We start from the raw sequence: 16,599 nt of genomic DNA on the forward strand, positions 1-16,599 counted from the left end.
GAGGTTATAGTTAGATATGAAAATTGGACTAGTGAGAGCATCATTAGACACCTGTGTGTATTAGAGAGAAGTAAGATATTAGGAAATAGACGAGACAGATGGTATTCATCTGAGAAAAGTTTACTAGAGAGACCACGAATGTTGGTATGGTGAGTAGAAAGAGGAAGGTCAAACAGAGAGAGAGAAAGGTTGTGGAAGGGGCTGGTACCACTATTGCCAGAGCTGTTGTTCTCATTGGCAGTAGAGTCAAGCAGAAACCCATATATTCTCAGCACCCCATGATGCTGGGGACTAGGGTCCATAGATTTAACGGACTTGGTCATGAGGATACTTAAAGATGTTTGAGTGGACAGGAATTGGCAAGAGTACTTATATGAAAAAAAAAATAACAATATTAAGCAAGGTTTGAGTAGGTGTATGGTGCTTGTAAGGAGAAGATGGGAGGACTAGTCTGATTGTCCCATTTTGATGAGACAGGAAGTAAGACCAGCAATCCTGACATGGAGAGTGTAAGATGGTTCCAGGCATCACTTTAACGCCCCTCAGTTAGGACGTTGGTACCACCATGGATGGTTGTTGTCAGTAGCTTACTACCTAATGGGTTGCTTCAAGAGTAGGGGCTCCCTTCATGGTGTTTTCTTTGAAGGTGAACCAACAGTTTGAAGGGAATCTGAAAATATTATTGTCACTGTTGTTTAGTTTATTGTCATCCACACAAGTACTGATTCGGCCCCTGTTTGTGGACATTGTCATCTATTACCACCCTTCTCTGGATCTCAGACCATTTGATTTTTAAAGCTGTCTTCTCTTAAATCCACTAAGCTGTTTCTTTCATGGTCACCTGCCATAAGGTCCCAGTTTATGTTCATATTGTTAAAATCTTGTACAGTTATTGCTTCTGTGTCATTTACTGAGGAATTAAGTTCACCATACAAAGGTCTGTTGATTTCTTTACAGTATCGTTGAACTGTTTATGAAACGTTATGCATGAAAGGTGTGCTTGTGTGCGCATACATACATCAGAGTAGAATACATGGTACATATATGCATGGTAAGAGATGGGCTGACGTGAGTGTAAAACTCTCCCCCCAAAACACACAAATTGAATCACAAATTGTAATCACCCTGATTATGTCTAGAATGTGCTTAGAATGGAACTTTCCATATTTATGTAATATTATGTTTTATGGATAACAGTGAAGGCAGGATGTGTGATAAAACACTAAAATTCAGTACTTTCTGACAGGTAATGGAACTGACGAAGAGTGAACTAGTAGTGCCAATGTCAGCTAGATGTGAGGGTCATCGGTGTCCACTTGGCCAATGTCTCCCTCGAGGCAGTGTTTGTAATGGCTCTGTTGAATGTTCTGATGGCTCCGACGAGGTGGACTGTGGCTAGGAAGTATATCAAAGTCATTATCTTGCCTTCCTGTTTGATATTAATGTGGTCTCAAATGGGTTTTATCAATGTCATCATGTGGCCTCATTTATCACATGTTATTCACTCATGCAGATTTATCTCTGAATACAGCGTCATTTGATGACATAACCTTACCTCATTGCCTGACTATCATATGATGTAACTTTATGGAGTAATGTACCTGTTTATGAACAGAAGCCCACATAATCATATGAGGTCAAGTGAGTTTCCCTTGGCCAGTACCAACCTTAGATACCTTACTGTTTGTGTAAAGTTACTGCTTTCTGAAATTTTTCATGAAGACTCTTTCGCAGAGCTATCCATAATATCGTTTGTTTTTGTCTTCATACTTTTCTTACATCACATGATAGCAAAGAAAAATTAGATCCAGAACTTTTTCAATCTTGAAAGCTTCATCCAGTTAATCTTGTGAATTAAGTGTTTATAGGTGACTGCTTCATGGAAGACCATGTAGTAAGAAAAATATCTTTTTAAAAAGCCAAGGATATATAGTGAACAAAAAGATACATTTGATCAAATGGTAGAGTATATACATAGTTTTCATAGAAGCTTATGGTAATTGATTGGGCTGCCCACAGGTTCTCTTGCTTTAGAAGGGAGTTTGCAGTGATCATAGATAAATGATTATACATAAATTTGTGAATAGATATCTCAGGCAAACACAAATTAAGCAGCTAGATTTAGATAGAGTGGCTATTGAGAAAAACATAGACACTTATCATTTGCTGAGGTGACTGAAATGCATTCATGTTAAACATTACTTATAGCAAATTATGAATTTGCAAAAATCATGCTTACTTCTTATATTTTGTAATGAAATGTCACACTTCAGTGATTATTGGGCATTATGGACTAGTTAATTTAGGAGAAACTCAGAATACAGAGCAGTGATTTTTATCCCATGAAATGTAGAGGATTAGAATTGTAACAGCTTGAAGTTTGTGCCAGACTTTCTAAACACCAACTCTGTAATGACGATAATGGTAATTGAAAAGAGGCAAAGTTTGTCTCCAAATGGGAAATCCCACCAAAGAGTACTGTTTGTAGCATAAGAAGGTCACTTCACACCCAAAATGTTCCACGCTAGTGTTAGACATTACTATAAGGACAGCACTAGTGCTAGACATTACCATATGGACAACATCAGTGTTAGACATTGCTGTAGGGACAACACTAGTGCTGAACATTGCCGTAGGGACAACAGTAGTGTTAGACATTAGCATAGGGACAAAACAAGTGTTAGACATTACTATTGGGACAATGGTAGTGTTAGACATTATCAAAAGGGAAAACACTAGTGTTAGACATTACCATAAGGACATAACTAGTGATAGTCATTACCATAGGGACAACAGTAGTATTTAATATTACTGTAGGGACAACAGGTTGCAAGAAAAAAGTGCTGCTTTTTACATCAGAATCTCTGTTTCAGAAGTGCCACTTGTCACATCAGAAGTTTTGATTACCCCTCCAGAACATTTCACACTAATGTGCTGCACAGTTTACCCTTAAGGTTACTCATGACATCAAAATTGTAGGTCTGTGTATGACATTTCTGTACAAAAGGCAGATCTTTAAAAGTATTGGATGGAACATGTCTTTAGTGGAGGGTTAAAGCACCACTTCACTCAGGAGATAGGGTTCATTCATGAGAATTCACTCTCTTTATCCAGCATTATACCTATAGGGTCTGCTAATGTTCATTCATGAAAACATAACCATACAGTAACCTTCTCAGGCTGTGACTTGAAGGTGCCATTGTGAGTTATCAACAAGTGCTGGTCAACCCTATTACTCATTAACTGATGGAGTCTGTACCATGGGCATGTTACTGATTCCAGAAATGACCATTTTAAATTTCAAGGAAAGAGGGAGTGGTAAAATTAATGGATATTAAAAAACTGTGCTTATGGTAGAGAAATTGTTTTCCATACTTTAGAATGTACTCTCTCACCAGTGGACAAAGCCCTATGAGCATCATAAAGCATATCCACATAGAAGGGGGACCTACAGAAAAACATCAGGATTGAACCTTAAAAAAAGAGAGAACCTTACCTCTTTGCAAAAACTTGGCCATCACTGGATCACACTCTAGTGATGGAAGCAATCCAGATCCACCCATTGGAGATCATCAAAATCTGTATATAGGTACCATTTATAAAATACGGTTTTGAATGCTTATAGCTCCTTTTGATCGATTTAACGAGTTATTCCTATGGAAAGCCAAAGCAGAAAGTACTTAACTTTTATCATGGGCTTTACCCTACTGCACTAGCTCTTTACCCGTAAATGAAGGGCAGTATTCTGTGATTTATTTTGCTTTTCCCACCTATTTATATATCCAGCTTACTACCTGTTAGTAGCCAGTAGAGGTCTTTTCCATCACCAAACAGACATAGGAAAAATTCTGCTTTCCCTTTACTTCTACAATTGCCATTGTGGATACACACCTGACAATGCCACACAATGACCCCAACGAAATTATGTAAATTATATTATGACCTACATGATTAGGAGGATCACTTATTCTCATGTTTCAGTAGTTCCAGAGAGTAAAAAAGAGTAACAAGTGCATTGCAAACAAGTAAGAGACTCGATGTGAATTTAACAGGAGTAAGGAGGGAGGCCAGCATGACACCCTTCCACCAGCATCCCCTACACCCTCATATTCCATATTTTTCTGGTTACTTTTCTTGTAATGGAAGATTGGTAACAGATTTTCATAAAGAGCTATATATAGAGTAGTACACGGTGTTTCAGCTAGTGGTTAGTTGAGCATTTTTATGTATATCGATATTCATTACCAATGCTGTGGCTGTGAAAGAAATTAGAGTAGATTATTTACACACAAACAGGACCTCCAAGTCCTTCCCTTTTATCCTGAGGTGAGGAAGTATCACTCCTAGATATTCTAGCCATACCCTTTCCTCCCAGTCATACTGCACCTTTATCTCCTGTGTGTCAGAGAAGGTGACTGAAAAGAGGGGCAGGAGAGGGTAGGCTGGAAATCCTGTCTCCCTGTAATACTGTCCAAAAGAAAGAACAGAGGGAACCAGATTAGGAACTTTTTTCCTCTAAGGCTCAGTCATCTTTTCTAGATGCTACCTTGCTCACATGGAAGGTAGCAAACATGAATGAAAGAAAGAAGTTTAACATTTTTAAGTATGTTCCTGTTATTCACCACCAACACTGTGTCTGTGTATGAAAGAAATCAGAATGTGAAACCAAGTTTAAGAGAAGAAAAGAAACAAGGCCTTCATATCCTCCCCTCCTTAGCTTGAGCTGTAGATATGTTGCCAACATCCCCAACTGGACTAACACACCACTAGACTAACAGATAGGTAATTATATGACTTTTTAAGTATTTTCATTTGCTTCTACATGCCATTCTATCATTTCATTAAGGGAAGACATTTTTTGTACACATGGTGATGGAATTTCTGAATTTATCCCAGTATGTACATATTAATGGAATCCAACCTATGACACAAACATGACTATTGCTCATAAAGGCATACAAGATCCTGGATTCCAAACAAACATTTCCCTTTGTAATTTCCATGAAACTAAAGAAAATTTATATTAGCAAGACACTTCGTCTTTGGAATAAAAAGATCCCCCATTGAAAATTATCGTCTTCTCATAAGATTCAAAATTTAATCATCGCATGATCCCAGAGCTAGAGGGGCATTTCTCATGTGAAGATATTACCCATGAAAGTAGCTAAATTCAAAAGGTTAAAAACCTTTGGAAGCTTCCACCTATCTAGACTGTGGGGAGGAAGCTATGAGATTTCCATAGGAAAAGGGTTCGACCTTCTGTTCCAGTCAGAGCAAGGCACATGGAAATTAAAACCTACTCACAAAGACTCTTGTAGATCACTCTTCTATGATGCTGCAGACTTTCGGGCATTTCTTGTTCCATGACAGAATGCTTGAGGGGAAACTAAACACATTGACTTAGTTATTCAAGAATAGTCACATTCACTTAAGAAAGTCTGAAAATATTACCAAATAGACCAATATATCTCTGAGTGTAAGAATGATACCAACTAACACTGAGCTCCTTTAAAGTGCCTCACTTTGAACCGGAGGTTTTAGATTGGATAACTATCCTGTAGGTCTCTTGTAGCAGAAACACACCTTTAGACCATATGGAATTCCAAGAATACCTGCTTGCAACCTTGGCATAGGGTGGTTAAAAGAGGTTTTTTCGGCTTGCTCAGAAACTGCTAGTGCTTTTCAGACCTATAGACACCTGATGTGACTGAAAAGAAGTCTTGTAAACTAACCAAATATAGATTTCTTAGGCTTAAATCTTCCTGTATCATAGCATGAAAAGGGATATACCTAAATTTTCTAATTGTTTTGCATACCTAAGAAAGATATTGTTTCTGTCCAAACCTCCCTCACAGGGATTTGGAATCTACTGAAAAGTCCAGCAAAAGACTTTTTGTAACAAGCCCAAGTTGATAGATTGTTCATCAAGGGAAAGAACTCCCTTAACCATTGTATATATCTCATCTGACAGTCACTGGATTGGTATAAATCTCTTTTAACATCCCCATGAAATGAGTTTAAAAAGATATTCACATTCCTAGTTGCCTGGCCCTCCTCTTCATGTCTGCTGCTTAAGTCGGCAAAAATTTCCTTAAATGAAGAGAAGTATAATCTAAACAATTTGTTCACACAGTCTCTGTAGTTAATGCATAGCTACCCAAAATTGTCATTTCTAAAAAACACCTAAATTGATAGAATTCAAGCTCAAACTGTTGTAAAATTCTAAACTTATTATGAATTATGACATTGTGACTCTAACTCTGGACTTAAAATTTTCACTTCCAACAAGAGAGACTGGTTTGGTAGATTAGGTGAAGCATATAATTTGTATCCCAAAGCTATCATGACTTCCTTAAAGAAACTCCAAGTGAAGGTGGTAGTCTTATTTGCTTAAGCACATGCTAGCAGTTAAATTTCACATCCCTCTAGAATGTTGGTTGTGTAGGAGGATAGCCCAAAGATAGGGCAAACAGGGCGCCTTGTGAACTTTTTTCCAATTTCAGCATGCCGCTAGACAGTTGTGTTTCATGTAACAGAACCCAAAACAATACTCAAAGTATCTGAGCCAGGAGCCTCATCATTTTATAATGAGATATCACATTCTGATTCCAAACTTCAGGATCTACAGTGAAGCCATAGTAGTGTGACCTCAGAAGATAAGGTCCTCTCATGGTTCCTCAAAAACACTCCCTCAAGAACATATAATAGATTTCCACTCTTGAGGTAACTATAAATGATTTACAACCCATCAGCTGGTTAAGCTTGTCAAAAGTATGATCGTTTACCCCTGTTCAAGTTGGCTTCCATTCCTCTTTCAACGTGAGGAACAAGGAGCAATATGCATGCCATCAGCCCATTCCATTGATTGAACCCATTCTAATAGAAGTCATTGATGATACCATAGAAAGGGCCCCATTTTCTCTTTGGAATGTTGGGAGAGACAACCCAAGAGTTAAACAGTGGCTGGAAAAGATGGAGAGGCTTAGACAGCAATTGAGTGTCTAACACAAAGAAACACCTAGACCCCTGAAACCAAGGAACTGCATCAACTTGTTTGTCCATGAAGAGAAATTTTTTTTTTTCCAAATATGAGCGAACCTCTTGAGAGCTGCCCTACTCACTGAAAGGAAAACTTTAAGAAGATGCATCACTTAGACATCATACTTGATGACTGCCAACTGCCTGGACATAATGACTTCGTTGGCCATAGACTCAATCACTGTTATTGATTTAAGGAAAAACACATTGATTCTGTCTTGGAATGAGTAGTAGGAGTAAAGAATTTCCAAAACCATTGTAATAATAGTCACAAAGTCAGGTAAGAATGGATTATAAATTCCAGCAATTAATGTTGAACAAGATCCCATTCAACTCATTACCCCAAGAATACCCAAGAGGGAAAAAGGGTCTTGTTTCTGTTAGCCTCAAATGAAGAACAAAGCAAGATTCCATTTGGGTCCTAACAGAACTTTGAAATTTATGACCTCTGTGCCTTTTTAAAAAACAAGGATCCCAATTAGATTCCTCAGCTTTTGACCAAGGCTCATTTTGCATTGCAGCCCAGACCAAATGAAAGCTAAAAATTTGCTTCAGCCAGATATGCAAAATAAACCCTAACTCCCTTTGAGTTTCAGACAAAAAGAAGCTCCTTTTTTGATGTACCAAAGGATATTTACATGACCAATAAAAAGAAGTAATGTTCTGCTTTCAACGGAAAGTCAAAACTCTGTTGAAAATCTGACGTAAGACAGCTAAACTAATCTTACGTGTTGCCAACAATTCAATGTAGGTTTCAATGTTTGAAAGCAACTTAAACTCTGTAACAAATTCCTTTTAAGGCATCATATCCACATGTCTGAAATGCTTGGCTAATAATGTGTGTTAAAGTTCTGTGTACTTTAGAAAATCAGAACTCCATTGAAAAGTTGTCCCAAGACAGTGTACCCAAGGATCTATCACACATTGTCAACAGCACAAGCTAGATATCCTTCTGTCACGTACAGACAAAGCCCTGTAAGGAAAATTCCCTTTAGGTATTACAAGGAATCCTTCTGGATGGATATCCAGTTCCTCATATGTATAATTTAGTTGCACTGGTAGGGACATAGAGATCTTGCGCCTTGGGATCTGTCTTTACCATTCTCAATGTTGATCAGTACACTAGCAAAAATTTGGATTCTTTGTACTATGGAAAAGATTCCAAAAAGGGTTGTCCCATGAGGGATTGCAAGGATTCACTCCAGGAAGATACCCTCAAACTTGGTTCTCTTGGTGTCTTGTAGCTATAATAGTGCATGAGAATCATAGGGGTCAGTCTTCACCACCCCTCCCAGTGACACAGGGTTATGAGATAATCATTCCTGAAAGTAATGTCAAGCAGGGACACTAGAAAACAACTTGTAATAATAATAAAAACGACAAGAGCTGTGATATGGATCATTCCGATGAGAAAATGAAAACATGTCAATTGGTTGAACAAGCATCCCCAGCAATTTATGATCATCTGACATTGAACCCACATAAGTATAACATACAGACATGCATCATACCTTCAAAAACCAGCTTATACACTTAGTGCCCACAATGATAAAACTTGAGTTTATATTACCAAACAAAGTAATAAGATTTAAACAAAATATTACCGGTTGCTTTACTAAACTTATGACCAACTGGCTAGTGTAACTTTACATATGCAGTCACACATCCCAGAGCTCTAAAGCATGAAAAAATACTTCCATTTGTGTTTTGGAGAACACAAGCAAAAGAAAAGGATGCACATCTGACACCTCTGAAGTCCAGATGTCATGGTCGTGAAGTAAAGATACCTCTACCAACAGTCAACAGACTCTCACAGCAAAAGGTCAAGCATTTGTCAAGATCTTGTAGATATCTGTGAAGAGGTTGCTTTAAGATTGTTGGGTGTGTGGACAAGCACCAGCCACCTTGTAGAATCTTTATAGATGCATTCACTTTTAGAGGTTTGAATAGTGTTTTAACCCTCCATTGAGAAAGTTTTCTCTCAAACTTTCGTAGGGCTCCGTCTGAAGGTGAGAAATACTGACATGTGAGATGTTCAGATTATCAAGCATAATGAAAGCCATACACAAATATCAAATTGCATTTAATGCATTTAATCTTCCTAAAGATATGTTGCAACAAAATAGGTACCTTCAGTATTGTCTTCTGATTACAATAACAGTATATTTTGAATTAGTGAAAGATTCCATGGTAGTTATGTGATAGTGTATTCTTATGGTAACCATATAATTATTTGCTCATTACTGATGTGTATTTATATGGTAACCCAAATTACTAGCTCATTGCTAATGTTCTTATATTTTTCTGAAACATAATTGATTATGATCATGGGAGATAGATTATGTTATGATGTGCAATACCCAGAATCTTATAAAAAAAATTTCATTTTGTCTAAATATTTTATCTGTATCTCTGATGCCCATTCCCTTCAGAAACTCCCTCAAGGGGGTGGCCACTGCAAAAAAGTCTAGATGTTTGTTGACAGAGCTCTCTTTTCATGTCTTATCTCTATTGTACTAAATTCAAAATTTCATGAGATAATCATTTTATGGTCTATACAGTGTGCAGTAAGTTATGAGTCACTCTGTGGAGACTGCAGTGAACATACTATATTTGTGTTGGGAAAATCAGGAGATACAGCTTTCTCTTTCTGATTACTCTGGCAAAACCTTTAGTAATGCTTGTGGAATATGACCAAATGTATTAGAAGGATTTTGTATGTACACAGACTAAGAAGGAGAAGAGGGAGTGACACAGACAGGTAAAGAGATAAATAAATCTTTGGAATATAGAACATTCACAGTTACAGACAAAATGTACTCTTGCCACCAGAAGTTTGGCCTTCAAGCTAAAGATCAGTAGTTGTAAATTTATGTTTCATCTCTTATATGCACAGAGAATAAGTTTGCTTGTAAGTAGTTAACTAGGTAATACTTTGATTTTTTGCTGTTACTCCATGTTGGTTTTCCCCCACACTTGATAATTTATTTTTCAAAATTTTTTGCATATTCATACAGATGGGGCTTCCTTCCATTTTTCTACCTGTCAACGTTCCCTTCCTTCCCTTTTTTGCTATCTGTCAGTGTTCCATTTCTATGTATTCATATTATGATATGATTTTACAGTATCATCATATCAAGCAGGTAAAAGGCTTCTCCTTCAGGTGTGATCAGCCTAGCAAGTATAATTTAGTATCTAGCTCGCAGACACTTGGATAGCAAGATAGTAAAATCTACTACTGGTAGTTGGGTGTCTCTGATCTTTTGCTAGCTTTTGAGTAGTCCCCACAAAAGATGCATGTGGCTTAGATGAAAAGGGTGTACCTGCAGCCTCTTTCAACAAGGCTTATATGCAGGGCCTGCCATAACCTTTTGGAGGGCCTAGGCTAAGTTTCTTTTGGGAGCTCCTCCACCCTTCAAACTCTCCTCTAAATCATGAGCTGTAGGTGGAATCCACAGGCATGCCCCAGAAAAATTTGAAACTTTAGGGTGTCTGGAACAGCATTTCCTGCTTTCTGAATGCTGCCATATAACAGTCAAGACTTGGAGGTCCCCTTAGTGGTTGGAGCCCTATGCTCTGATCATATAGAACATATAAGAAGGGCCAGTCCCACTTGTATGGGTGGATGGAATGTGAGGAATAAATGATAAATGTAAATAAGTGCAGAATGTAAAAGATCAAAAGCCGTTGGGTTGACACTTTTAAAAAGGGAAACAGACATGCTAAGTTTGTGCTGGAGAAGATGAAGAGGTACTTGGACTTTTAAGTGGGATGGAGTGAAAGGTGTGAAGTTGAGCCTGCAAGATGATACAGATGGTTATAGAAGAGAAGGTATAGCACTGCTAATGAAGGATGAATGGTTGCAAAAGATTTTTCATCCAAAGTTTGATAGTGGCAAAGCTCAAATGTGAGGAATTAAGAATGACTAACGGTTGCTGTGTCCTATGTATTGATAGAGTGAACTTGAAAAAAAAAAAAGAGGATATAGATCCAGGGGAAAAAACTGCTGGTGATGAGTGACTGCCTTGAATGGTTGGGTTTGGGACAGATTGGAGGAGGGAGTGATAGCTGGATGTTAGGTTCTGGATAAAAATGACAATTAGGAAAGAATACATGGACTGTGTGTGTCATTAGGCGTGAGTGTTGCAAATACATCGTTCAAACTCAAGAATGTTCTTAAATACACGTAATTCAGACACAGAGTAGACATGAGTGTGATTCCTGTTAAGAAGGAATAAATTGGCAATGTGCGTGATGTGCAGTCTTGAAGTGTGTTGAAAGGGGTTTATAAGACCATATGCTAGTAATATGTAGGTTGATACTTTGGTGTAGATAGTATACAACAAGAACTAAGAATTAGAAAATAGAAATAAGGGTGGGAATGTTGAAGACTTTAAGCCTGAAATGTGCCCCCCAGGATGAGTTACATGAAAAGCTTAGAAGATCCAAAACTGCTTAGGGTAAGGTGAAGGAAATTTAGAGATAGTTTTAAACTCATACTGGAAACTGCTGGGGAAGTTTGCAATACACCATGTTTATAGTTTAGCAAGAGATGCATCATTATGGATTGAAGAATTTATTTTGCCTGAAAATAAAAAGGAATGGAGAATAGAGAGTGTAGCCTAAAGAAAAGGATGGTGTATACCAATAAATGGAAAGCAAATGAGGATCTTGGAAGAAAAATTAATCAGAATTCAAATGATTGGAAATGACAGTGAAAAAGAAGTGACTATTGATACAGTTGGAATAGAGATGAAACTAGAGAGAAATGGTACATGGGAGAGGGAGATATTACAAAGGAGGAAGTAAGAAGTGCATTGTAGCTTTTAGCAGATGGAAAAAAATGGCATAAACAGAGGTACATGAAATGATGAAGAGTGTAGGTGAAACTGCTGCAGAGTGGATATGGAAAGTATGTATGGAAGCATGAAAAAGTCATCTGTCTGGTGATTGGACAAAGGCATTCACTTTCTTACTGTATAAAGGAAGAAATTGTAAAAGTGATTTTAAGAATTAAGAGAAGTCATTCTTCTTAGCATAGTTGGCAAGATATGTATATTTGTAGGAGAATGACTGATCATGTGAAAAGGATTAGTAAACCCCTTGGAGAGGATTGAGGTGGGTTTAGGGAGGGGAAAAGGATGTGTATAAATTTTTCCATTTAAACAGGTAATGGAAAAAGTTTTTTGAAGGTGTATGCTGCATTTTTAGGTTTATAAAGGGCATTTTTTTAGGCACTAAAGAGTTTTGCATGAAATACAGCTGAATGCTGTTAAAAGAATTTTTAAGGGAGGGAGTGTATGTGTGACAGAAATTGGCATTATGAGGAAGTGGTTTAAAATGAATGTGGGAGTACATCGGTGATGTGATTTCATCACATCATCATGGTTATTTAATGTTTTTATGAATGAGTTATTATGTAAGATAAGTGAGTGATGGTATAATTCTTAACTTTAGAGAAATAGTTGAAAGTAGTCACATGTATTGTATGCAGATGATGATGTATTGTTAACCTCATTCATTTGGCATTCATTGCCGGATCACAATAATAACGGAAAACAGAAATTGACCCCAAAGGAACACCCTGTGTAAACATATTCCCAACCCCCCCTAGTCTTGCCAGCTCATTCCACATACTTATTGCTGTTATCAAAAGGTAGAACAAAGCATAAAATAGGAATAATACAGCCATTAAATCTTTCGAACAAGGTTTTTATTGTTACATCAGTTTACATCAGAAGTATCCCCAGATGGAGACTTCTCAGCATCTTGAGCAAGGATTTTTCGCAGCATATGACACCTATACAGGTTAGATTCTTTAACATTATATTCTTGTTATCGGGCTAAGTTTTCTGCTGCCACTAACTGTGCATTTTCATTCACAAAGTTTGTCTCAGCCTTGTGGCAAGTAGTTAATATAACAAACAACGATATGTTGGTAGTTGGCTTTGGTCAACTCTTGTTACTATTATTGTTTTATTATTGTCAAAGCAGCCAGCCCATGCTGTGTCAGTTGCAGCCAGGCAGCTGCCTTGTACACTCTCTCTTGCCCTGTATTTATTGCTATTGGTTATTTGATAGAAAATTAGTTTTTATTGATCTTTTAATACAACCGTACACTACAAGCTTCCATGGCAGCACTACGCTTTTCTTCGTACACACTATGTGCTAAAATTCTGTCTCCACTCAAACTTGTGTAACCAACCTTGCGAATATTCGCAGTCATAGTCTAGCTTTAGTTCTCTATGAAAAATGTTTGGCCTGCTCAGAGCTTAAACCACTTTACAAGTGCACTGTTGAATTCTGTACTCCTGGCACCTTTCAAAGTTTTCTGAGATTGAACTTTTCTGGCTTTCATCTTCAGCAAAAAATAAATATAAGAAATTAACAGTTTTGTTAATTAGCTCAGCTGCACTGTAAACAGATTTTGGTGCCTTAACACTGCTAAAAGCACCTGCCTGGTGGCAGATCCAAAAACTAATGGCAGCAGATTCAAAATGTACCAGACCATGGGAGTTACCAGACCACTGAGTGCCAGATTAGAGAGATACAACCTGTAATACATTAGTTTTGCAAAACGAAGAGATGTCAGATTGCAAGATGAGTTTATATGGTGAAGAACTGGAAGTTGTGGATGAGTTAGATATTCAGGAGTGAAATTTAGTATGGATAGTAGTGAGAAACCTGAAGTTTTGGGGATGCACTGAAAGCTTTGATCACAGGAAAAAAATCTTAAGTGTGCAGGAAGCTTGTATGTAGTGCTTATTCCAATGCTAAAGTATGAATGTGAAACCCATGTGTAAGTAGGTCATCATAAGTAGAAATGGATGATTTACATATTATAGTTGGAATTGGGGGGGATGATAAAATAAAGGTATGGGAATGTTATGTGGTGTGAAATCATTTGAAAGGTACTTGGATGAACGTTGCTATATTTAGGTTTGGGATGGTCATTTAGAGTGTATGGCCGGTGATAGGCTGGTAAAAAAAGTATATAGAAGAGATATACAGATGTATGGAGAAATTTTATGAGGGCTGGAGATAACTTAAATGTTATATTACTGGTTGGGGATCAAATGCAAGAGGTTACACTATGAGTAAAAAGTCACTTATATCAAGGCTGTATCTCTGGGAGTAACCTCATGGAAGAACTAATCAGTCCAAAGGAGTCTACATTTCCTTGCTACAGTGACTGGTGCAACTTTGGACTACAGGAACCTTTAGAAAAGTCCTGCGTAATGTCTGGACTCTTTCATAGAAATTGATCCTGGGGTGATTATAGATAAAATAGATAAAGTTCATGTTTCATTTTAATGTGCTATGTATTGACTGATGATGAAAAAATAAAGGATAATGATTAATGTTGTTGAGGACGTGTGTACCTGATCTACCCCATTAAATTGAGAATGGAGTGATAATGATAAAATAGATCTCAGATGCCAGAAGATTTGAGATACTCAGTAGCCACTGTAATTTAGTGATAAGTGATAAATGTTGAATGAAGATAAAGGCAAAAATAAGAAGATAGTAATGCATAACACTGGGCACATATCCTCTTGCCTGCATTTATAATATTTATGATATTGTTAATAACCTCTGGCTCAGTCACATAATGATATTCACCTAGAGTTATAATCATTGTTAGGTATTGTTCTAATACTGCCACTCATAAAGTAAGTCATACAACATGTATTAGATTTAATGAGCCTTCTTTTCATGTAGAAGTACATTAGTAGTTGTAACAAGTTAGAATGTTGTGCTACAGTGAAGGTTAATACAATATGTACATAGGAATGTAAGATTAAGTTGTAAATCAAAGATCATACTGTTCCAGCCTGGATCATTATCATTATTCACTATCCCATTTAATCACCAGCACATCATGTAACCAACTTGGCTCATAACAAGTCTGACTGGGACTCATGGTAACAAAAAAACACGTCATAAACTTCAAGGAATTAACAGTTTAGGGTTGGGAGTCAGTTATTGATTATGCTTTGTCTAACTTCATGCAGATGAGATGGACTTAATGTAATAAATCTGTTTTAGATATTATATTCTTTTTCCGTTGACTTTAGATGTGAATTAATCATTTCTGGTAGATTTGTATTTATGATAAAGGTTGACCTACTCCTTATTTCAGAGTCCCATATGCTTTTATTTAAGCAGTACGATTTTTAAGCTAAGAGTACCACATATGTAAGTATATGTACATTTGTAAGTTATGGAAGTTCTTCAGATATCATAATGGTTATAGTGTCTAATGGGTACAACTTGTGGTAGAAGTTTAGTTTTGTTCACAGATCAGGTTGTGAACCAAATTTTAATCTTGTTTGCATATGTTGTTTCTCATTAAATATCTTCATTTGATTGAAACAAAATATTGATGTCTTTTATTCATATTAAAGATCAAACTCTAGAATATACTCTGTTAATTATGCAAAAGGGAATTTTATACCTTGACACCCTTTATGATCTGCACAAGTGCTCCTTGGATTTGTTATTAGCCTTGGTTATTTGGGTAGGTTATAAGAAAAGTAACGTAATTCTGTTATTGTTACAGTTCATCACTCATTTCTTCATGTACCATCATCTGTCATCAAATCATGTCATGAAATGTCATATTTTGGGCAATTATTACAATATTGCACCTTTTGTACATAAAAATGTCATGCCCCAGGTTATAGCTAATGCCAAAGTTTGGTGGGCATAGTTTATGTGATATTGTTGTTATTTATTATTCCTACAATAAAGATATTTAAATTTATAGTTTCTTATTCAACTCCTTTAGAAGAGCCTTGGGATATTATATCATCCATGATGCTCACTACATCATACACTATATATCCACCTTTCATGATATATCAAAAAGCCACCTTAATAGCTTATGCATCTGTTATGGTTGTAATGGTAAATGCTAAAATAAAGCCTATAAACACACACCTTACCCATTTCATTGCTCATTAATTCTGAAAAGTAGTTCCTCCAAGTGGAAAGAATGAAAGAAAAAACTTTTATTCCCCACATGTTTCCTCAGAGGCCCAGTCCTCTGTTCTTAATGCTACCTCGCTGACGCGGGAAATGGCGAATAGTATGAAAGAAAGATGAATAATTGAAGAAAATACCCAAAAGTGTAGTAAAGGTTCCTCCAAACTTTCATGGGAGAGTGTTCAGCTTAAGAAAGGCATTCCATGTTGTTGGCAAGGTTCATCATTAATTATATAACTGCATATTTGTACTACATGAGGATGTAGTTTTACACTCATAGCAGCCCCCATCTCTTAAGCTGTCTACTATCATACATCCTCTTTAATTTATGTATGCTGTCCTCAATCAATCTGTTCCATTCATCCACCATATTTGTCCCATAGAGATATTTCTTTACATCCTTATTTACAAGTTTCTGAATTTCATATTATGTTCTCTAGTTGCTCGATCCCTTCATCTCTCAAAAAACTCTCCAATGATCAAGGCTCAGTCATTTTTCTCAACACTACCTCGCTAATGTGGAAAATGGCGAACATGTATGAAATGCACAGAATAGACTGAATTGGAATGATA

General features: G+C 36.9%; 1 protein-coding gene across 2 annotated transcripts in view; it reads left to right on the top strand.

The window, feature by feature from the left end:
- LOC139751577 (uncharacterized) overlaps positions 1-15,803 on the top strand; it is a 192,275-nt gene extending 176,472 nt beyond the window's left edge. For both annotated transcript variants that reach the window (XM_071667159.1, XM_071667160.1), the window contains exon 19: positions 1,247-15,803. In XM_071667159.1, the coding sequence (XP_071523260.1) occupies positions 1,247-1,399 (153 nt within the window). In that variant the 3' untranslated portion in view covers positions 1,400-15,803. The remainder of the gene's footprint in view (positions 1-1,246) is intronic.
- Positions 15,804-16,599: the final 796 nt, after the last annotated feature.

Source organism: Panulirus ornatus, chromosome 11 (genome assembly GCF_036320965.1).
Source record: "Panulirus ornatus isolate Po-2019 chromosome 11, ASM3632096v1, whole genome shotgun sequence".
NCBI lineage: Eukaryota > Metazoa > Arthropoda > Malacostraca > Decapoda > Palinuridae > Panulirus > Panulirus ornatus.